This window comes from Anolis sagrei, chromosome 3 (assembly GCF_037176765.1).
Source record: "Anolis sagrei isolate rAnoSag1 chromosome 3, rAnoSag1.mat, whole genome shotgun sequence".
Lineage (NCBI taxonomy): Eukaryota > Metazoa > Chordata > Lepidosauria > Squamata > Dactyloidae > Anolis > Anolis sagrei.
The window spans coordinates 172,537,846-172,562,233 of record NC_090023.1 but is presented as its reverse complement, the minus strand read 5'-3'; the positions used below and the strand labels follow the sequence as shown (position 1 = coordinate 172,562,233).

At 41.5% G+C, this 24,388-nt stretch overlaps 1 protein-coding gene across 1 annotated transcript in view; it reads right to left on the bottom strand.

The window, feature by feature from the left end:
- Positions 1-24,388, bottom strand: part of LOC132771175 (prosaposin-like) — a 110,910-nt gene that overhangs the window by 33,871 nt on the left and 52,651 nt on the right. Inside the window, exons 3-7 of the mRNA XM_067466202.1 lie at positions 23,999-24,073; positions 17,455-17,580; positions 13,607-13,795; positions 7,163-7,303; positions 1,901-1,960 (exon numbers count right to left, since the gene is read on the bottom strand). Coding sequence (XP_067322303.1) covers positions 1,901-1,960; positions 7,163-7,303; positions 13,607-13,795; positions 17,455-17,580; positions 23,999-24,073 — 591 coding nt within the window. The remainder of the gene's footprint in view (positions 1-1,900; positions 1,961-7,162; positions 7,304-13,606; positions 13,796-17,454; positions 17,581-23,998; positions 24,074-24,388) is intronic.

Sequence of the window (24,388 nt, the reverse complement as noted above, 5' to 3'; positions counted from 1 at the left end):
ACTCTGTATGTATTGATGACGTTACTTGGGAACCGCTCTGAGTCCCCTCGGGGAGATAGAGCGGTATATAAATAAAGTTTTATTATTTTTATTATTACTAAATATTGGAGCAGGGAACCAGGGTTTTAATTCACACTTAGCACTGGAAAGGAACCTCACTCTTTTGGGCCCCTTCCACTCTACAATATAATCCAGATTATCGAAGCAGATAATAATAATAATAATAATAATAATAATAATAATAATTTATTTATATCCCGCTCCATCTCCCCGAGGGGACTCAAAGCGGTTCCCAGGTAACATCACAAAACATACAAAGTAAAAACAACATAACCATAAGATTAACAAAACAAAATATAGCATAAAAATTGTCGCCATAACACACATATATTAAAAGTACAAGGCAATTTAAAAATGTAAAAGGCCGGGCCAAGATTTGTGCAAGCCCAAAAATTTTAGGAGGCTCAGAAATTAAGTGCAATGCTATGGCAGGCAACAATAATATTAGGTACGGGTCTGTGGCTGTTCATTCCAGGGCCGATTACAGGAAATCATCTGAGTAATTGGTAGGAAGAACAAGGCCGTATTCGACAATGTGTCGGGCTGAGTTAGAACTGGTCATTTTCAAAGGCTTGTTGAAACCACCAAGTCTTCAAGCTCTTACAAAAGGAGGGGAGGGATGAGGCCTCTCTTATTTCCCTTGGAAGGGCGTTCCAGAGGTGGGGGGCCACCAGTGAGAAGGCCCTCTCTCTCGTCCCCACCAACCGCGCTTGAGACAGTAGTGGGACCGAGGGGAGCGCCTCACCGGAAGATCTTAGAGCTCGTGCTGCTTCATAGAAGGAGATGCAATCGCAGAGATAGGTGGGGCCCAAACCATTTAGGGCTTTATAGGTCATGAGCTGCACCTTGAATTGGCAGCCAATGAAGCTGTTTTAATCGGGGTGTTGTATGCTCCTTATAGTTTGCTTCAGTAAGGAGTCTGGCTGCCGCCCATTGTACCAGTTCAAACTTCTGGGCCGTCTTCAAGGGCAGCCCCACGTAGAGCTCATTGCAATAGTCCAATATGGATGTAACCAAGGCATGGACCACCCTGGTCAAGTCAGACTTCACAAGGTACTGTCGCAGCTGGCACACAAGTTTGAGTTGTGCAAAGGCTCTCCTGGCCACCGCTAACACCTGAGCATCAAGCGACAGCGTTGAGTCCAGGAGGACCACCAAGCTACGGATTTGCACCTTCAGCGGAAGTGTAACCCTGTCGAGCACAAGTTGCCACCCAATACCCCGGTTGGCCCCGCGACTGACCAGGGGGACCTCTGTCTTGTCTGGATTAAGCTTCAACCTGTTAGACCTCATCCAGTCCATCACAGCTGTCAGACACTGGTTCAAGGTCTGGGAGGCTTCCTTGGAATTCGGTGGAAATGAGTAGTAGAGTTGGGTGTCATCTGCGTACAGATGGCACCCAAATTCACATCATCTGCTTTGAACTGGATTATATGAGTCTCCACTGACAGATAATCCAGTTCAAAGCAGATAATCTGGATTTTATATAGCAGTGCAGAAGAGGCCTCAGCCTAAAAGGAAAACAGTTACAACTCTTCACCGAATCAGTGATGGGGTCATCAGAAGTCATGTCAACTTGAATGCAAATAACAATGACAATATACAAAATCAGTGCTGAACAGTTGTTGGTATTTCACTCATTTACTGGCAATCGTCACTACCTCTTGCTTTTCCATTCCAAATACAGTGTTGACCAAATACCACCAACCCTCACTTATGGAAAGCTCAAAATACCCAGTTCAGTTTTGTAAAATGGCACAGGCTTTTTCATTATTAATGAGTATTGCCAATAATTGCCACACTGCTTGAAAGAGACACCTTGCTGGTGCATTTAACTTACCAAGAGGTCTATCAGCAGTTGCACGAACGCGTGGGCATATTCAAAGGCATATTTCTTGCACTGCAGAAGTAAAAGAACTGTAGTTAATAACAATGAATGAACTCCTGATCATCATAAACAGCTTGTTGATGCACGTTTTGGAAAATGCCATGCTATCTCCAAAGCATGCAAGATGCCACATTTGCAACTGCTTCTTATAGCAATTAATGTAAGTTTAACCAAATAGTAGTGAACATAGAATGGCAGGAGCTCAGCCTGTGAAGAACACTTTCCTACTCCTGATTTTAAATTATTTATAACACTACTAACCGTCCCCTGCCATGCGTTGCTGTGGCCCAGTCTGGTTATCTGGAAAATAAAGTGATGAGAAAATGTTGCTTTCTATATATGTAATTCCTTTATGCTTGAGGGTAAACAGTATTTCTTGCTGTTTCTTTGCCAGTGTAGATGTGGAGATTGTCTGGTTTGCTTATTCTGGAACATGCAACATATAATTGTCCTTCTTTTGGGGTCCTTTCAAATCAAGGATACTATATCTGTGTGTGTGTGAATCATATCTATCTATCTATATCTATGGCTTGATGGCTCTTCGTCAGGAGGGCTTTGATTACGTTTTCTTGCCCCGGTGAAGGGAGTTGGACTGGATGGCCTTAAGTATTTTCTGTCGGTCATAGGGGTTCTGTGTGGGAAGTTTGCCCCAATTCTGTGGTTGGTGGGGTTCAGAACGCTCATTGATTGTAGGTGAACTATAAATCCCAGTAACTACACCTCCCAAATGTCTAGGTCTATTTCCCCCCAAACTCCATCTTTGTTCATCTTTGGGCATATAGAATATTCATGCCAAGTTTGGTTCAGACCCATCACTGTTTGAGCCCACAGTTCTCTCTGGATGTAGATGAACTAAAACTCCAAAACTCAAGGTCAATGTTCACCAAACCCTTCTAGTGTTTTCTGTTGGTCATGGGAGTCCTGTGTGCCAAGGTTCAATTCCATCGTTGGTTGAGTTCAGAATGCTCTTTGATTGTAGGTGAACTATAAATCCCAGTAACTACAACTCCCAAGTGATAAAATAATTTTTTTGAGTGATGGTCACTCCTTGGGTTAGTAGGTGTCTTGTGGCCAAAGTTGGCGGCAATTCATCCAGTGATTTTTGAGTTATGTTAATCCCACAAATGAACATTACATGTTTATTTATATAGATACTAGCTGTCCCCTGCCACGCGTTGCTGTGGCCCAGTCTGTGTATATGTGTTTTCGGTGTGTGTATATATGTGCATATGTATTTGTGTATATATGTGGTTTTCTGCATGCATTGTAATTTTTAAGGGGTTTTTTTTTTGCTTTTTAAGTCTTTTCTGCTGTGTTTTTCAGTGTTTTTATGTGTAATTGTCATTTGTTGGCCTGATGGGTGTATTGTGTCCAAATTTGATGTCAATTCACCCAGTGGTTTTTGAGTTATGTTACTCCCACAAACTAACATTACATTTTTATTTATATAGACTAGCTGTCCCCTGCCTATCATTGCTGTGGCCCAGTATATATATGTGTGTGTGTGTGTGTGGTTTTGCGCATGCGTTGTAATGTATTTTTTGTATTTTGGCTTTTAAAGTCTCTTCCGCTGTGTTTTTCAGTATTTTTATGAGTGATGGTCACTTGTTGGCCTGATAGTTGTCTTGTGTCCAAATTTGGTGTCAGTTGGTCCACTGGTTTTTGAGTTATATTAATCCCACAAATGAACATTACATTTTTATTTATATAGATTAGCTGGGACTAGCTGTCCCCTGCCACTCGTTGCTGTGGCCCAGTCTGTGTATATGTGTTTTGTGTGTGTGTATGTGTGTGTATTTTTGTGTATATGTGTATATGTGTTTGTGTGTGTGTGTGTGTGTTTGTGTGTGTGTGTGGTTTTGCGCATGCGTTGTAATGTATTTTTTGTATTTTGGCTTTTAAAGTCCCTTCCGTTGTGTTTTTCAGTTTTTTTATGAGTTATGGTCACTTGTTGGCCTGATAGTTATCTTGTGTCCAAATTTGGTGCCAAGTGGTCCAGTGGTTTTTGAGTTATGTTAATCCCACAAACAAACATTACATGCTTATTTATATAGATATAATACTTTTTTGTTTTTGGGTTATACATGTCAATTCCTAATTGGTTCTATCATAAAAACTTAGGGAAAAGTTTATTAAATTGCAAAAACTTTGTTTTTGTGGGACATCCTGCAGCACATTTAGCTAGAGTTTTTCAATGTCTATCTCATAGAGTCTCAACCAATTCAAGATTGTTTGTGGCAGCCACAATAACAAAGTTTCTGGAGTATAACAACTACCTTCAAAGTAAGTACCGCACAATGAAACAGGAATTAAGACTTAGAAACCAGGAACAGATTTTTTTTTCAAATTTTGTTGCATTGTTACATAGTGTAATTAACCCTTGGAATTTAAATAAAATCCCTAAATGCAGGCTGATTTATTCCAGGAATGCCTGAGCACCAATAAATGGTTGGCATTCACTTTTTGCCAGTTAGCAATGGACTGAACTGGATAGCCCAGTTGGAGAATTCAAATAGGGCAGCAGGTGGGAAGAAATGCTACTGGACAGACAGGTTCGTGCTGGTGTGCGTATGAACAATGGCCTTGACTGAGATCCAAGCCCTCAACCCTACGTTTTTGGCAAGGATGTTTCAGTGTGGTGTTTCCTGCTTTGACTTCACCCGTTCAAATTGGATTGTCAACATATTAGGAGGGAATTTGGGCCTGTTTCTCTACAACCTTGCAAAAGAAAATGATTCTTTCTCCAACTACCACTTGCAAATACTAAAAAGGTAATAATAGAGCAGGGATAAAACTCAGGGCCATTTTATTGCATCGTAATTCGAAACAAGGTGTGAGAACCATTGCTATATGTCTCCATCCTGTCCGTAATAAATGATAGACATTGGTGACGCTGAACCTAAGAGGCGCTTGCTTTTCATAAGCAAAAATGCTTATTAAACATAAAATTCCATCTAAAGTAGGGCTATTGTATGTTTTGTGATGTTACCTGGGAACCGCTCTGAGTCCCCTTGGGGGGATGGAGCAGTATATAAATAAAGATTATTATTATTATTATTATTATTATTATTATTATTATTGTATTGTCGAAGGCATTCATGGCTGGAATCACTAGGTTCTTGTGGGTTTTTTCAGGCTATAGAGCCATGTTCTAGAGGCATTTCTCCTGACGTTTCGCCTGCATCTATGGCAAGCATCCTCAGAGGTAGAGATCTGTTGGAATTAGGACAATGGGTTTATATATATCTGTGGAATGGCTGGGGTGGGGCAAGGAGCTCTTCCCTGCTGCAGTTAGGTGTGAATGTTCAGCTGATCACCTTCATTAGCATTTGAAGGCCTGCCTGCGCCTGGGAAAATCTGTTGCTGGGAGGTGTTAATCTGTGCCTGGTTTTTTCCTCTCTGTTGTTTAGCTGTTATAATTTTAGAGTTTTTTAATACTGGTAGCCAGATTTTGTTCATTTTCATGGTCTCTTCCTTTCTGTTGAAATTGTCCACATGCTTGTGGATTTCAATGGCTTCTCTGTGTAGTCTGACATGGTGGTTGTTGGTGTGGTCCAGCATTTCTGTGTTCTCAAATAATATGCTGTGTCCAGGCTGGTTCATCAGGTGCTCTGCTATGGCTGACTTCTCTGGTTGAAGGAGTCTGCAGTGCCTTTCATGTTCCTTGATGCGTGTCTGGGCGCTGCGTTTGGTGGTCCCTATGTAGACTTGTCCACAGCTGCATGGTATACGGTAGACTCCTGCAGAGGTGAGAGGATCCCTCTTGTCCTTTGCTGAACGTAGCATTTGTTGGATTTTCTTGGTGGGTTTGTAGATTGTTTGTATGTTGTGTTTCCTCATCAGCTTCCCTATGCGGTCAGTGGTTCCCTTGATGTATGGCAGGAACACTTTTCCTCTGGGTGGATCTTCGTCTTTACTCTCGTGGCTTGTTCTTGTTCACGAGAGTAAAGATGAAGATCCACCCAGAGGAAAAGTGTTCCTGCCATACATCAAGGGAACCACTGACCGCATAGGGAAGCTGATGAGGAAACACAACATACAAACAATCTACAAACCCACCAAGAAAATCCAACAAATGCTACGTTCAGCAAAGGACAAGAGGGATCCTCTCACCTCTGCAGGAGTCTACCGTATACCATGCAGCTGTGGACAAGTCTACATAGGGACCACCAAACGCAGCGCCCAGACACGCATCAAGGAACATGAAAGGCACTGCAGACTCCTTCAACCAGAGAAGTCAGCCATAGCAGAGCACCTGATGAACCAGCCTGGACACAGCATATTATTTGAGAACACAGAAATGCTGGACCACACCAACAACCACCATGTCAGACTACACAGAGAAGCCATTGAAATCCACAAGCATGTGGACAATTTCAACAGAAAGGAAGAGACCATGAAAATGAACAAAATCTGGCTACCAGTATTAAAAAACTCTAAAATTATAACAGCTAAACAACAGAGAGGAAAAAACCAGGCACAGATTAACACCTCCCAGCAACAGATTTTCCCAGGCGCAGGCAGGCCTTCAAATGCTAATGAAGGTGATCAGCTGAACATTCACACCTAACTGCAGCAGGGAAGAGCTCCTTGCCCCACCCCAGCCATTCCACAGATATATATAAACCCATTGTCCTAATTCCAACAGACCTCTACCTCTGAGGATGCTTGCCATAGATGCAGGCGAAACGTCAGGAGAAATGCCTCTAGAACATGGCTCTATAGCCCGAAAAAAACCCACAAGAACCTATTATTATTATTATTATTATTATTATTATTATTATTATATTGTTGAACCCCAGCTTTCATCTGCCTGGCCAGTTGTGATGCATCACAGGGAAAGTGGTTCATGCTTTGGGCAGAAAAGCCTAAAGGCCTTAAAAAATTACACATGATTCCATAGCGTTTGCCATGAGCAGTTAAAATGATGTCAAACTGCACAAATTCTACAGTGCAGACACCCCTCCACACACACATTTCCTCTGATGCTGTCAACAGGGAATGACTGAATGGAGTGAATGGAGCGCCGTTACCTTCCCATCGGAGCGGTACCTATTAATCTACTCACATTTGCATGTTTTCGAACTGCTAGGTTGGCAGAAGCTAGGGCTGACAGCGGAAGCTCACGCCGCTCCCCAGAATCGAAACATCTTAACAGGCCAATATATTGATATATCACTTTGCAATTGGAGTGAAACAATAAAAGTTATCTACCTCATCTGTCAAATCCGGCCTCAAATGTTCACATTGCTGTTTGGCGTAAGCAGTTAAAGTCTGAATGAGGAAGGGGCTTCTCTGCACATCTTCTTGCAGCTCAGCAATCGTTTTTGTGCACTCTTGACAGGTGTCTTCTTTCTTCAACCAGAATAAAAGTTCAGAAGGAAAAATAAAAGATGGTTATTTTTTTCTGTCTACAAAACAACTGTTAAATCTTCACTAGCAAAGGAGAGAACATTTCAGAAAAAAAATCTTAGGCTGGAGCCTTTTCAAAGTTCACATCTGAGACACCAGGTCTGAGTCCCTTTGGGGAGAGAGGGTGGGTTATGAATAAAGCATTACTATTATTATTATTATTATTATTATTATTATTATTATTATTATTATTTGAAATATAACAAGATTAGTACACTGCAAACAATATCACTCTGCTGGCTCTTGTATTGGATCACATGCTGGACACTTCCCAAGTGTGATATATCAGTGAATAATGCGTGCAGATCCCAGTAGGGTGGCCTTTTGCAGCTGACAGATGGTAATTTTGTCAGTGCCAATTGTGTTTAAGTGCAGGCCAAGGTCTTTAGGCACTGAACTCAGTGTGACCCACTGGGATCACCTTTACTGGCATTATTATTATTATTATTATTATTATTATTATTATTATTAGAAACACAACAAGATGAGTCCACAGCAGGCACTCTGCTGGCTCTGTAGATCTTAGAAAACTATTTCTAGATTTAGTGTCTAATCTAGATTTAGTGTCTATTTCTAGATTTCTAGAAATAGAAACGTCAGACACTTGATGTCAGATACTTCCCAAGTGCCTAGGACTGTGTGATGTATCGGCGAATAATGCGTGCAGATCTCAGTAAGGTAGCCTTCTGCAGCTGGCAGATGGTAATTTTGTCAGTGCTGATTGTGTTTAAGTGCAGGTCAAGGTCTTTAGGCACTGCACCCGGTGTGCCAATAACCACTGGAACCACCTTTACTGGCATTATTATTATTATTATTATTATTATTTGAAACACAACACTCTGCTGGCTGTTGTATTGGATCACACGTTGGACACTTCCCAAGTATCTAGGACTGTGTGATGTATCGGCAAATACTGTGTGCAGATCTCAGTAAGGTAGCCTTCTGCAGCTGGCAGATAGTAATTTTGTCACCACTCATTGTGTTTAAGTGCAGGCCAAGGTCTTTACGGACTGCAACCAGTGTCCCGATCATCACTGGGACCACCTTGACTGGCTTGTGCCACAGTCTTTGCAGTTTGATCTTTAAATCCTCATATTGTGACTGCTTTTCCAGTTGTTTCTCTTCAATCCTGCTGTTGCCTGGGATTGTAACATCGACGATCCATACTTTGCTTTTTAACATGATCGTGAGGTCAGGAGTCTTGTGCTCCAAAACTCTTGTCTGAATTTGGAAGCCCCAGAGTAGCTGTTCATTCTCTGTAACTTTTCCGGCTTGTGATCCCACCAGTTCTTTGTCGCAGGCAGATGGCATTTGTGGCACAAGTTCCAATGAATCATCTGAGCAACGGTATTATGCCTCTGCTTGTAGTCTGTCTGCGCAGTCTTCTAACAGCAGCTGAGGATCTATTGTTTCATCTACTTCCTTGCAGAGTCTACATTTGGGATCTGTCGTTGACTTTTCCATTCTAGCTTTGATGGCATTTGTTCTAATGGCTTGTTCTTGGGCTGCCAGAATCAGGCCCTCCGTCTCCTTTTTCAGAGTTCCACTTGTGAGCCACAGCCATGTTTTTTCTTTGTCAATTTGGCTCTCAATTTTTCTCAGGAACTGTCCATGGAGAGCCTTCTTTTGCCAGTTTTCTCTTCTGCTCTGGATTGTGTTTTTATGGCATTCATTCTTTCTCTTTTGCACTATAAGCAAATTATTATTATTATTATTATTATTATTGTATTGTATTGTCGAAGGCTTTCATGGCTGGAATCACTGGGTTGTTGTAGGTTTTTCCGAGCTATATGGCCATGTTCTGGAGGCAATTTTTCTCCTGACGTTTCGCCTGCATCTATGGCAAGCATCCTCAGAGGTAGTGAGGTCTGTAGGAAGTAGGAAAATGGGTTTATATATCTGTGGAATGACCAGGGTGGGACAAATGACTTTTGACTGCTGGAGCTAGGTGTGAATGTTTCAACTGACCACCTTGACTAGCATTCAATGGCTTGGAAGTGCCTGGGGGGAATCTTTTGTTGAGAGTGATTTTACAACAAAGGGGAAACAAACAGGCACATAAAATCACTCTCAACAAAAGATTCCCCCCAGGCACTTCCAAGCGATCGAATTCTAATCAAGGTGATCAGCTGAAACATTCACATCTAGCCCCAGCAGACAAAAGTCCTTTGTCTCACCCTGGTCATTCCACAGATATATAAACCCATTTTCCTACTTCCAACAGACCTCACTATCTCTGAGGATGCTTGCCATAGATGCAGGAGAAACGTCAGGAGAAAAATTGCCTCCAGAACATGGCCATATAGCCCGGAAAAACATAGAACCCATTTTTCCTACTTCCAACAGACCTCACTACCTCTGAGGATGCTTGCCATAGATGCAGGAGAAACGTCAGGAGAAAAATTGCCTCCAGAACATGGCCATATAGCCCGGAAAAACCTACAACAACACTATTATTATTATTATTATTACATCCCTAGATCTTGGTGATTCACAAGGATCTGACCATCCAAAGCTTAGGAATGTTGCTTTTTTAGACTACATCTCTTCAAATTTACTAGCCAGCATGACTGATTCTGGGCTACACCACAAAGAAAATGAGACCATTTAACATAGAACTAGAATGGCACATTTTCTAGTTATCCTGTATTATGAAACTGAGCCTTTGCTATAGGCCAGGGGCAATGAGGATACTCACAACAGGCAAACTATGGTTTAATGTGGGGTGAGGAACATGTGACCCTCCAAATGTTATTATAACACAATTTCTATATTCCTTTGAGACTGATTGGACTGACTAGCTGGGGTGAGAACTGGAATATACATGTTCCCCACCCCTGTTTTAACCTGTTTATGAAACATATTTGAAATAATGAGCCCCATCACAACCAACCTAGTATGTAAAGTCAGATTTATCATAATCAAGAGGGCAGACATGTTCTGTTCGCTGTCTGCATGTGTGCCCTTTTCAGGTACAAAACAGGGTGTGTCTAGCAAACATTAAAAGGAACACGCAGCTAAAAGTGGCTTCTTCCTACCACTCCTTCATTCCCAGCACTCCATTATCCCAAGTACTTGTCCTCCCTGAAAGAGGTTATTGACCTAAGCCAAGAGAAAAGAAGCAGAGGAAATAAGAAAGTGAGGCAAATGACTCAGGGCCCTGTAAAAATTAAGTTCACCACTTCATCTCTGTTGTGTACATTAATGGAACAGTTGATATTCAGCAAATATTCCTTCTTCCACTTCGGACATTACACAATAGTAAGGTTCTCAGCATCTGGACTCTCTACTTCAAATTTCAGAGTGAGAGTGATGCATTTTTTTAAAGTTGCTTTTCGTTATTGTTCTGTTTCGTATCACCTCCGTGCGGCAGGTCTCACTGTTTCAAGGCTACTTTTGAGTGACACCAATAGAAATTTGAATGAACTCCCTGGCCACTTCCTCTATGCCCCCAAAGTTTCTTAAATTATGGTTGGCGTCGGGTCTCAGTAGCAAGGAGTTGTCAGAGAAATAATGAGCTGCCTCAATACTCACTGCCTTGGGAGTCATTGAGAATGATGCTACAAGACTGCAGCTCTTCTTATCCTATTGTTCATGTTTCTATTTCTGTTAGAAGTACAATACCTAGCACAGAAGAATCAAGAATGCCTCACGGCAGGCAGTAGTTGTGCTGGTACAGCTGTACCAAAAGCTCCAACTTTGTTTGCTTTGTATTAAGTGTTTGCTTGCAGCCCAAGGCTTGGGATTCTGCAGAAGGGTGGCTTCCTGTTAAAGTTTGCAGTTATAGGACAGGCCCCCTGTCCATCATCCTTAAGTTTGGTTCCGCCCCCTGTTCAGGACGATTGAGAAGGGAAGGGAGCCATTTTCAGTCAGTCTCAGCAAGGAAAGTCAATGTACAGGACGTGTACAGACTTCTCCTGTACAAAGGCTTCAACCCTTAAGACCTCCCGGGGCAGAACAGTCTTAAGAGCAAAAGGATTCCCAGAGATTCCCAGGGAAACAGCCTTAAAGATCTGAGGAATTTCAGAGGGAAAAACAGCTTTGAATATCTAAGAACTCCAGCTGAAGTGACTACAGGCCTACTGGTAGGTCCACTCGGTGCTTTGAGACGCAGTTCAACCCGGTAGTGGAGCCCACATCAGTTAGGTTTAGGTTCACAGTCAGCCTGTTTGGAAAGGGATTTTCCTTTAGAGTAAAGTAACAGTTAGAAGCCACCAGTTGCACAAAAGCCTGGAAGCATTTGTTTAACCTTTTGAAGACAAAAGAAGTTTCTGTTGATTGTTCACCAATAAAGACTTTGTTATATTTCACAAGCCCTCTAAAAACTGTTTATGGTGAAAATCCTTAAGAATTTCTCTTCGGGCCCCCTGGCTTCCCGCTGGGCTAAAGTTGCACGTCCTGTTTTAAAGGCAATTCGTTTCAAGCCCAGTGCGCGACAGAACAGTAGTAATGGGGTGAGTTTGAATGATCCACAGTATCCTCCATCCTTCTCTAGCTATTCTGCCCCCTCTGTGATTTAACCTTATTCTCTTAAGAATGGTCTTTTACCTTCTCTTCTTGCCAGTCTCCTCTTTTGTTAGATTTTGTCTCATTTGTTAGATGTTTTTCTATTTCAGTGTGATCATAGAATCATAGAGTTGGAAGAGACCTCGTGGGCCATCCAGTCCAATCCCCTGACAAGAAGCAGGAAAATTGCATTCAAAGCACCCCTGACAGATGGTCATCCAGCCTCTCTTTAAAAGCTTCCAAAGAAGGAGCCTCTAACACACTCCGGGGCAGAGAGTTCCACTGCCAAACAGCTCTCACATTCAGGAAGTTCTTCCTAATGTTCAGATGGAATCTCCTTTCTTGTAGTTTGAAGCCATTGTTCTGTGTCCGAGTTTCCAGGCCACCAGAAAACAAGCTTGTTCCCTCCTCCCTATGACTTCCTCTCACATGGCTATCATATCTCCTCTCAGCCTTCTCTTCTTCAGGCTAAACATGCCCAGCCCTTTAAACTGCTCCTCATAGGGCTTGTTCTCCAGACCCTTGATCATTTTAGTCGCCCTCCTCTGGACACATTCCAGCTTGTCAATATCTCTCTTGAATTGTGGTGCCCAGAATTGGACACAATATTCCAGGTGTGGTCTAACCAAGGCAGAATAGAGGAGTAGCATTACTTCTCTAGATCTAGTCACTATACTCCTATTGATGCAGGCCAAAATCCCATTGGTTGTTTTTTTCTGCCACATCACATTGTTGGCTCATGTTTAACTTGTTGTCCATGAGGACTCCAAGATCTTTTTCACATGTACTGCTATCGAGCCACGCGTCCCCCATTCTGTATCTTTGCATTTCATTTTTTCTGCCTAAGTGGAGTATCTTGCATTTGTCCCTGTTGAACTTCATTTTGTTAGTTTTGGCCCATCTCTCTAATCCGTCAAGATCGTTTTGAATCCTGCTCCTGTCCTCTGGAGTATTGGCTATCCCTCCCAATTTGGTGTCGTCTACAAACTTGATGATCATGCCTTCTAGCCCTTCATCTAAGTCATTAATAAAGATATTGAACAGGACCGGGCCCTGCTGATGGCACTCTGCTCGTCACTTCTTTCCAGGATGAAGAGGAAGCATTGATGAGAATCACCTCTGGGTTCGTCCGCTTAACCAATTCCAGATCCACCTAACTGTAGTTTTGCCAAAATAAAGTTTTGTTGGTGGTGGTGGTGGTGCTATAATGGAGTGATTGGCTTTGCATTTCAGGAGACCAAATAGACTGTGCCCATGCCAAAGATCTGTTGAGTGCTCTTTGTTTCTCTTTAAATCAGAGCTCAGGGCAGTTCTGGGCATTCTGAGAATTCTGGGAATTGTAGTCACAAAAAGTAACCCTTTCAGCTCTATGGAAAAGGGAGGTAGATGAATCCTGCAAGTAAAACTAACATGAAGATCTTCTTCATGTTAGAAGAGTGAACACATAGTAGGGGAGAATATACAACCACGAGGCACTTTTCTGTCCCGTCCCCCCCAACTCTGTTCATAGAACCATAGAATAAGAGTATTGGAAGAGACCATATGGGCCATCCAACCCAATCCCCTGCCATGCAGGAAAATCACCAGCAAAGTACCTCTGACAGATTTCCATCAGGCAGAACTATGTTTTAAATTAACAGAATAAAAATAAAGTTTTGTCCTCCCAGAGGCCACTCAGACTAAAATGGACCGACCAATCCCTTCCTGCCTATCTAATTTGTCCTGCTTTCTTGTCCTCACCAGAGTTCCAGGTTGGTCCTCATCTTGCGGGAAGAGGAGAAGAGGCACATTTGCCATGAACGGAGTCAACATTTCAGGGAAGTCTGTCATTCTCATCTTTCTGTCAGAACTCTGAAACTTCAGGGCTCCTTCAGTGGTCGCTTCATGATTGCACAGCTTGAAGGCACCACACACAATATCAGGTTTAGTCTAGAGATGGGGAAAACAGAGACTATTTAGTGAGTGAAATTTGGTAATTTAACATTGCTGTTTTTTTAAAAGAGGAAAAGAAATTAAACCCCTTTGAAGACGTCTGTGGTTTGTCTGCTCTCAGCCCTAGTTCGACTTGATGGACAAATGTTTCAGGGTCACTCAGAGAAATATTCTTCCATTGTTTTGAGAGTTCACACAAAATACCTTTATACACAGAGCTTCTTCAATTGTCACGAGGAAACATAGCAAAAGAAAATATTTTTCATGCATTGCATAACCCTGATCACACTACGTAACAAGATTTTTGTTCCTGGGTTATAAATGTCATTTCCTAATTGGTTCTATCATAAAACATAGGAAAATGTATTAAACTGCAAAAACATTATTTTTGTGTGACATCCTCCAGCACATTTGGCTATCGTTTTTCAATGAATATCAGAGATTTTAACTAGTTTGTAATTTTTCAGTTCTATATGCTTTACCCATCCACTCATGATTTTTTTTAAATTGCAGCATTTTAATTCCTTTTCTCTGTTCAGTTGTTAAAATACTGATCCATATTTTAGTTTCAACCAATTCAATATAGCCACAAAAATTAAGTTTCTGGAGTATAACAACTACTTTCAAAGTATGGATCATACAATTAAACAGGAAATAACACTTTCAAGCCAGGAACAGATTGGGTTGTTGTAGATTTTTCGGGCTATATGGCCAAGTTCTAGAAGCATTCTCTCCTGACATTTCGCCTGCATCTATGGCAAGCATCCTCAGAGGTTGTGAGGTCTAATTTTTTTCATATTTTGTTACATAGTGTTATCTTTAAAAATCAATGATATAATTTCCTCCACCACCCCTTTCCCACCTATTCGTTGTTTTTTATTATTATTATTTTATTTCACCACTGAGTCACATTGCATTATCATCACAGGAAAGGAGCCCCCGGTGGCACAGTGGGTTAAACCCCTGTGCCGGCAGGACTGAAGACTGACAGGTTGCAGGTTCGAATCCAGGGAGAGGCTAATGAGTTCCCTTTATCAGCTCCAGCTCCTCATGCGGGGACACGAGAGAAGCCTACCACAAGGATGATAAAACATCAAATCATCTGGACGTCCCTTGGGCAACGTCCTTGCAGATGGCCAGTTCTCTCACACCAGAAGCGACTTGCAGTTTCTCAGGTCGCTCCTCACAGGACAAACAGGTTGTCAAGTTTCCAAGACACTTTTTAAAACCCTGCAAATTCTGTTTGACCAGCAATGAACTACAGACTCTTATGACTTTCAACTTGCTTTTCAAGATCTATACTTCTGCAGTCTCACTTACAGCAATACTCCATATCCATGCCACTGGATAATGACTGGTAAAAAAAAAACATTTGGGTGGAATGAAAATATTTATGACTCAACTAGCTCATTTTCAAATAAGAATGTACTCTTTTCAAAATCATTGCCACCTAAAAAAGGTAAAGGTAGTCCCCTGACATTAAGTCAGTCATGTCTGACTCTGGGGTGTGGTGCTCATCTCAATTTCTAAGCCGAAGAGCCAGCATTGCCCATAGACACCTCCAAGGTCATGTGGCCGGCATGACTGCATGGAGCGCCGTTACCTTCCCGCCAGAGTGGTACTTATTGATCTACTCACATTTGCAAGTTTTCGAACTGCTAGGTTGGCAGAAGCTAGGGCTGACAGCGGAAGCTCACGCCGCTCCCCGGAATCGAACCTGCAACCTTTCGATCAACAAGCTCAGCAGCTCAGTGCTTTAACCCACTGCGCCACCGGGGGCTCCTTACTAGGATTGCCACTTACTAGGAACCAAACAGTAAGCCAGGATTCAAAATATGTTCAGTGGTAGTGTAGTTGTTTTAAAAAAAGTCTAATATTGAAACTGAATGAAAATGAAACTAACTAATCTTATTAATTAATTTACAAATAACATACATCCCTGTGATCAGTTGGGTCGCTCTCATATGCAATAGGAATGGCTCATAACAACAGATCGTTGTTGAGAATATCAATTTCTCTGCTAATTATTGCAGGGATTGCTGTTAAATACAGAGAAATAGGGAAATCCAAGGTGATGTCACAGTTCCTGTTAATGGAAGAGTCCCAGGGTGTCCACCACACTACTGCCTTCAATCATAAATTATTCTGCTTCCTGGAAATAGAGAGTATGGACATCACTAAAACTCTTATTTCTCTCTTCCAATGAACAGCTTCCTTTGTTGGTGCCAACAACACACTATACATTGCAGAATTAATGCAGTTTGACACCTCTTTAGCTGCCATGGCTCAATACTATGGAATCATAGAAGTCGCCATTTTTCAAAGGCTTTGGCCTTCTCTGACAAAGCAGTGCCATGCTAAATTACAAATGCCAGGATTCCATAGCATTGAGCTATGGCAGTTAAAGTGGCATCAAACTGCATTCATTCTACAGTGTAGCTTCACCCCTAGTGATTCCAGCGCTTTTGTAACACCAGACTCATATATATTTATATTAAAAACTCTGGCATAGCCACTGGGAAGTCCTGGCCCTTGAACGTTTCAGCTGGAGGTCAGCTATGACCAGTAGTGCTGTAGAATTTGAAAAAGCATGAATGGAGGGCGAAAGAGAGAAACGTGCCAAGAGGAAGGCGCATCAAGCCAACCCTGACCGGGACTTGCCTTCCACCTGGAAACCAATGCCCTCACTGCGGGAGAACGTGTAGATCAAGAATTATTTATTTATTTACTTTACTTTACTTTACTTGTATACCGCAGTTTCTCAGCCTAACAGGCGACTCAACGCGGTTTACAACAAGGATAAAAAACAATCAACAATATACAATTTAAAACCACAAGAGCATAATATGCAATATTGACACAACAATAACAACCCAATGCATCTCATAACTAAAGTCGTGATCCAATTTCGTCGTCCATATTTCCATTCCTGTAATCATCACATTCATTGCACCGATTAACCAAATGCCTGTTCGAACATCCAGGTTTTTAATCTTCTTCGGAACACCATTAGCGAGGGGGCTGATCTTACCTCCATGGGAAGGAGGTAAGATCAGCCCCCTACTTGGACAATGAGGTATCGTCTCCAACAGACCCACCACCAGTGCACCGATCTTGGAAGACAATCCTACTTGGACAATGAGGTATCGTCTAAGTAAGTAAGTAAGTAAGTATATTCATATTCAACCAACGTTGAAGGAAGCTTCCACCACCAAGCTGGTCACCTTCTCCATATTGAATTAAGGCAAACCAAAAAACATTGTCTTCAGTTCAGTCAGAAAATAATTTTGGACTGGGTCTGAATTCATCAAACTACAGTTCATGATGCTGGAGGGAAAGGCAATATGTATCATGTCCAATTAGCTATGTGCATGCTAAAAAGTGTTTCCAGCATAAGTGTTATGTATTTATGTATTTAATATCCTGTTTTTCTTCCCACAGGGAAAGCTGGTTACAGAATGCAATCTGCCTGGGTCCGGTCTAAATATGGATGACTGCATTCCTCCCTTTAATTTCAGTCAGCATAATCAACAGGGATGGATTATGAACACTGAAGTCCAAAATCTTCTGGAATAGGATAATTGCAAATCTTGGTACAAACCACAGTGAACGGCAGCAATGTCAACAATACTTCATTGTCTCTCTTGTTAATTTACCTGTGCTTGTTTTCCAAGTTCTACAAGAATGATGACTCCAGTATCCACCATCTTCTTGCATTTCATTGACCAATCATGAAAGGGAAGGTATTGGCATCCTTTCTCCAAAAAATTACATAGCGTTTCCTATGAAGAGGAGAAAAATATTTTTGTCAGAAAAAGGGGTAGAAAATTAGAATTTCTGCTTTTGTTTCAGACTGCTATAATCTTCGGCATGATTACAGAACGTTTTTAAAATTATATCTAACAGGAATCATATATTAAATCACATTTATGGCAAGACAACAAGAACAGATAACGTTGGATCATGATCATCTTTCTTTTTTTCGTAATTGAAATTTTTATTGACATTTTATCATGTGAAATAGAAAAAAGAAATCTAAAAATACCATTTCCTTTACATTGAAAGTGGGAGAACATTTGCTTGTATAGAAAGCAGGAAAAATTGAGGAAAGAGAAAAGAAAAAGAGGAAAGAAAGAGAAAAAGAAAAAATGAAAAATTTGAAACTCTAAAAACTGTAAAAAAAAAAAAAGAAGAAGAAGAAAAGAAAAAGATATTTGTTGACTTCCTTCTTGCTTTTGATGGTCATTAAGTTTATTTGGAATTAAAATTATGTTATTATTATTCTACTTCCCCTACATGTTCTTTTTCCCTTAAGATTGAATGTCTTCAGCAAATGAGATCTATTTTCATCTGTTTTAAGTAGTATTTTACAAGGTCCTAGTTGGTTTCTTTCTTAGGTAAGCCTTGGTTAGATCATGTCAGGAGAGACTTGAGAAACTGCAAGTCACTTCTGGTGTGAGAGAATTGGCCGTCTGCAAGGACGTTGCCCAGGGGACGCCCGGATGATTTGATGTTTTATCATCCTTGTGGGAGGCTTCTCTCATGTCCCCGCATGAAGAGCTGGAGCTGGTAGAGGGAGCTCATCCGCCTCTCCCCGGATTCGAACCTGCAACCTGTTGGTCTTCAGTCCTGCCAACACAGGGGTTTAACCCACTGCGCCACCGGGGGCTCCTCCTTGGTTAGATGAAAGCCAATAGGTAAGTCTGTCCATTTGGCCACATCATGAGAAGAAAGGAAAGCTGAGAGAAGACAATGATGCTGGGGAAAATGGAAGGAAAAAGGAAGAGGGGCCGACCAAGGGCAAGATGGATGGATGGCATCCTTGAAGTGACTGGATTGACCTTGAAGGAGCTGGGAGTGGTGACGGCCCGACAGGGAGCTCTGGCATGGACTGGTCCATGAGGTCACGAAGAATCGGAAACGACTGAACAAATGAACAACAACAAAGTCTGTCCATGTTCATAATCTCTAGCACTTTACTCAGCCAGTCATGATAATCTTTCAGCGTTATTTTTCTTTTTGAGTTTAAGCACTTCAGAGATGACCTCAATATTATAAAGAAAGATGTGAGCCTTTCTCCATTTAGTTAATAAATATTCTATAGCTTTCCGACACAATAAAAAATTATAAATACAAAGATTTCAAATGCATTTGAATTCAATGACCGTCATCTCTAGCCTGCACACTGAAATAGTTTGCTGCCTTGAATGATTGGCATATGCGGTAGTCAAAAGCTGAAGGAACATGAAACATCCAGTGAAATAGATGTGATGGAGCATAGCCTTGTGCGCGGATCCGTTTTAGCCATTTTCCTTTGGCCAATCCAGTTTCTTCAGCTTGGTTGCATGGCTGTAATTGCAAGGGCCCAGCCATCACGCTTTTTCATCCATTACAGGACTACGTGACAACTGATCATGGCTCCTCCCTTATTCGGTGTCTTATGCAAACTGTGTCTGCTTCCTGAACCTTGTTGCTGAAACCCAGGCTCCCTTGAAGGAAAGAAAGGAAAGAGTCCCAGGAACAGAAAGGGGAGCCTCCTAAGTTACCCATTGCCACTAATGGGCCAGATCTAGCAATATTTTTCAGCTGCGAACCAAAAACAGCTATTTGGCTACCCATCCATTTTCTTCTTTTTTTTTAAGATGCATTTTTATTGGTATAACATAAGTAATAAAATATAAAAAATAGTAGTAGATAAGATAAAAAACCGAAAATTTTCACATGGAAAGTGGAGGAACAATCATTTTATAGAAAAGACAGAAAATTAGAGAAAAGATAATAGTAATAAAAGTCCCGGGATAGAAGCGAAAAAAGAAAAAGGAAAAAAAACTGATGACTTCCATTCTGTGCTTTATTTATTATTTATTTATTTATTTCTGTCACTTTTACCCCGCCCTTCTCACCCCCTAGGGGGGACTCAGGGCGGCTTACAGAGAAAGGCACAATTCGATGCCTTATCACATATACATACATATATAAAAACAATTGAGCAATTACAATTAAATTAAATCATCAATACATAGTAACACCATAACACAATAGTAGGCTAATCCTGAGCTCAGAGTTCGGGTTCCGTAAATCCTCTTGTCCAGTTCCAGCTCGTCATCAAATCTTTCTTTAACTGCCTGGGTGTCCAAACGCCTGGTCCCACATCCAGGTCTTCAGCCTCTTCCTAAATGAGAGAAGGGACGTTGCCGATCTAATCTCCCCGGGGAGCGAATTCCACAGGCGGGGGGCCACCACCGAGAAGGCCCTGCTCCCCGTCCCCGCCAATCTCACTTGTGAAAGAGGCGGGGTCGCGAGCAGGGCCTCCCCAGAGGATCTTAGGTTCCGAGGTGGGACGTAGAGGGAGATCCGTTCGGATAGATACACTGGGCCGGAACCGTTTAGGGTTTTATAGGTCAAAACCAGCACTTTGAATTGTGCTCGGAATTGGATCGGCAGCCAGTGGAGCTGACACAACAGGGGGGTGGTGTGCTCCCTGTATGTCGCCCCAGTGAGCAATCTGGCTGCCTCACGCTGGATCAGTTGGAGTTTCCGAGCAGTCTTCAAAGGCAGCCCCACGTAGAGTGCGTTGCAGTAATCCAATCGGGATGTAACAAGAGCGTGGACCACCGTGGCCAAGTCCGACTTCCCAAGGTACGGGCGCAGCTGGCGCACAAGTTTTAGTTGTGCAAAAGCTCTCCCGGCCACCGCCGAGACCTGGGGTTCCAGGCTCAGCGGTGAGTCCAGGATCACTCCCAAGCTGCGAACCTGCGTCTTCAGGGGGAGTGTAACCCCATCTAACACAGGCTGTAACCCTATACCCTGTTCGGCCTTCCGACTAACCAGTAGGACCTCTGTCTTGTCTGGATTCAATTTCAATTTGTTAGCTCTCTTTAGCTGTTTCTTCTTGTCTAGATCTCTCTAACATTTTTTTAAAGTTTTAAAGTTTATTATATATTATTCCAAAAAGAAAGAAAGAAAGACTTCTCTAGACATTATCCTTCTTGTATTGTCGAAGGCTTTCATGGCTGGAATCACTAAGTTCTTGTGGGTTTTTTCGGGCTATATGGAAATGCCTCTAGAACATGGCCATATAGCCTGAAAAAACCCACAAGAACTTATTATCTTTCTTATTTTTTTCCTCTTTCATACACATCAAAAAGAGTCCAGTCTATCTTTCTTATTGGGTTTCCCATAATTTGTCTTCAAAAAAACGTTAATTTGTCCATGACTCTGATTTCTCTTAGTTTGCTTATCCAGTCTTTCCTATCTGGAATTTTATTTAATTTCCAGAACTTCGCATAGATGATTCTTGCTGCCGTAGAAATATATGTAAATAAAATATCTTTATTGTGATCCATATTTAATTCAAAGTCTGTAAGTTCTAAGAGGCAATAGTCTGGGTTTTTTCCAAATTTAATTCCTAATAGATTTTGGGACTCCTCATGTATCATTTTCCAATATTTTGGGGCTTCTTTACAAGTCCACCACATGTGGAAAAAGCTGCCCTCGTGATCCTGGCATTTCCAACAAGTCTTGCTTATGATTTTATACATAAGTCCTAATTTTGGGGGGTCGTATACCATGTATGAAACACCTTTAAAAAGTTTTCTTTTAAGTCCATGGCATAGGTATATTTTGATTTTTTTTTGTCCAAATTTGTTCCCATTAATTCATCCAAAATCCCATTCAGCCAATGGGATTTTGGCCTGCATCAATAGGAGCATAGTGTCTAGATCTAGGGAAGTAATGCTACCCCTCTATTCTGCTTTGGTTAGACCACACCTGGAATATTGTGTCCAATTCTGGGCACCACAATTCAAGAGAGATATTGACAAGCTGGAATGTGTCCAGAGGAGAGCGACTAAAATGATAAAAGGTCTGGAGAACAAGCCCTATGAGGAGTGGCTTACGGAGCTGGGCATGTTTAGCCTGAAGAAGAGAAGGCTGAGAGGGGATATGATAGCCATGTATAAATATGTGAAAGGAAGCCACAGGGAGGAGGGAGCAAGCTTGTTTTCTGCTTCCCTGGAGAGTAGTATGCGGAACAATGGCTTCAAACTACAAGAGAGGAGATTCCATCTGAACATGAGGAGGAACTTCCTGACTGTGAGAGCCGTTCAGCAGTGGAACTCTCTGCCCCAGAGTGTGATGGAGGCTCCTTCTTTGGAAGCTTTTAAACAGAGGCTGGGGTGATTTGAATGCAATATTCCTGCTTCTTGGCAGGGGGTTGGACTGGATGGCCCATGAGGTCTCTTCCAACTCTTTGATTCTATGATTCTATGATCTGTTTTGGATGTCTTAAATTTTCTTTTTTTTTTTAATATAATTTTTATTGAAAGTTTTCTTTGTGTTACAACAAATCAAAAAAACTAGATAGATAACAGTTATGAAAGAAGTGAATTACCAGAAAAAGAGAGTGCAAGGGGATATCAAAGGGATGGGTTGGGCGGATGTGGGAAGGGAAGGGAAAGAGGGATAGATATAAGGCCAGGTGGGGGAAGGGGAAAGTATAGAGGGAAAAGTAAGGAGAAATGTAGGGGAAAAGATAATAGATAGAGAGAAATAGAAGTAAAAGTTGGAGACCGATGGAAAATGTCTCTCTCGATGACTTCCTTCATATCTTCTGGGTGGATGTTCCTTTTCCTTCTTCTATTCTTGATCTCTTCATCCTTCTCTCTTCTACTTATTCTTCTATGTTTTTACTTAAGTGGTCTGTATAATCTATCACTCTTGTCCAATCAGTTTCTTTTATCGGGGTTCCTTTACTTTTGGTTATCAGATATGTTAGCCTGTCCATATTTTTAATATCTAATACTTTCTCAATCCAATCTTTTATTTCGGGGGTTTCTTCTTTCTTCCAGGATGTCTTAAATTTTCTGACCATCTGATCATGCAATTTTTAACCACTTCTGATTCTGTATGCCAGTCTAATAATTGATTATAAATTTTTGTAATTCATTTTTCTTTGTCTGTAAGATTTTGTCCCAGTTTGATTCTTTCAAATTAAAACCCATTTTTAAATCTTTATTATAATATTCCTTAATTTGTAGGTAGTGCAACCAGGAAATATTAGTGAATTCTTGTTTTAAATTCTCGTGTGTTTTTAAACTTGAAGTATTTTCAATTAATAGGTCCTTATATGTAGGCCAGTTTATCCAACCGAGCAGTCGTCTCTTGTTAGCTTCCATCGGAGATACCCAAAGGGGGGAGGGGTCTTCATGTAAAAATTTCTCCTATATTTCGACCAGACTCTGAGTAGGGCTGATCTACTTGCCCATTTTCTAAGTGTGCGAAAATGGATATGTTGGTCTACTGGGATCTGGCCATCAGAATCAGATTGAGGTTCAGCTGAAATGCACAAGCCTACTAGAAAGTATCCGACCCATCCAAACTGTCAAAATATTATAACAGGGTTTTTGTAGCATTGTGGTGTTTTGATGTCACATATTGCAAAGTAGCACACTTTCAGACAAAGGAAATCCTTGAAGATCTTTCCCTATGGATTTCTGGTGAATCAAGCTATTGTTCACAGCACAGGAGAAGACCAGGTTATTTTGTTTTGATGGGGAGATATTGGAAAAATAGATATTTATTTATGCATATATTGTAAGTACATTACAAGCATTGAAATGTAAGAAAACAATCAAGTTCTCTCTGTATCAGAAACCCAAGCTGACAGGCCAAGTCAAACTGCTGTCCAGGCACAGCAAGAGGGAGGTGAACATTCCAGGAAGGGGAGACATGTTACCTATACAGAGACTGGTACAACAGAGCCCAGGCTATAGTTAAGTAAGGAGACTATCCCCCTCCCTCCTGACAAGTCAAAGTAGGCCCCTTGATTAATGAATGTAAGCTGTAAGCTGTATGCTGCTCTTTAGAAAGAAATACAGAGACATGCCTCTTGTAGGTTGGAAGATAGAATTTGATATTTCTGTGATGCTAAAGTGACATAGAGATTGATGTCAATGTATGTAGAAGCATGTTTCTTTGTTTGCCTGCATTTGAAGTGTATAAAAGGCAGTCAGCACCTTTATCGGGCACTCTGGTTGCTTTTGGACACAGCTCCACTCCAGGGTCCCAGCTGGAAATAAAGCCGTACTTTTCTGCCTCGGAAAGGATCTCTCTTGATATAATCTCTGCTATTTGCTGCAACATTTCTATCATCATATCCACCACCGCTAGAGTTCTAGCCAATTAAAAATCCCAACTTACATCAGTAGTGTTGTCTTGTACAATCTTTGCCATCATGACTACAGTGAATTTACAAATAGCACATTTGAAGTTCTTCTGTGGAGATAAGAAAATAGATGTTATTAAAGAGGACAGCCTATGTGTGAAACAACATCAAGAAAATGACATTTCCCAGAATTCTGCAGGAGCAAACTGAGCGATAGTGAAATGTGGACCTGCGTTTTAGAACTTGAATGTGATATCATCTGGCCACAGTGGTCCACGCTCTTGTTACATCCCGAATAGATTACTGCAATGCACTCTGCGTGGGGTTGCCTTTGAAGACTGTTCGGAAACTCCAACTAGTCCAACGGGCGGTAGCTAGACTATTCACTGCAGTGTCATACAGGGAGCACACCACCCCCCTGTTAT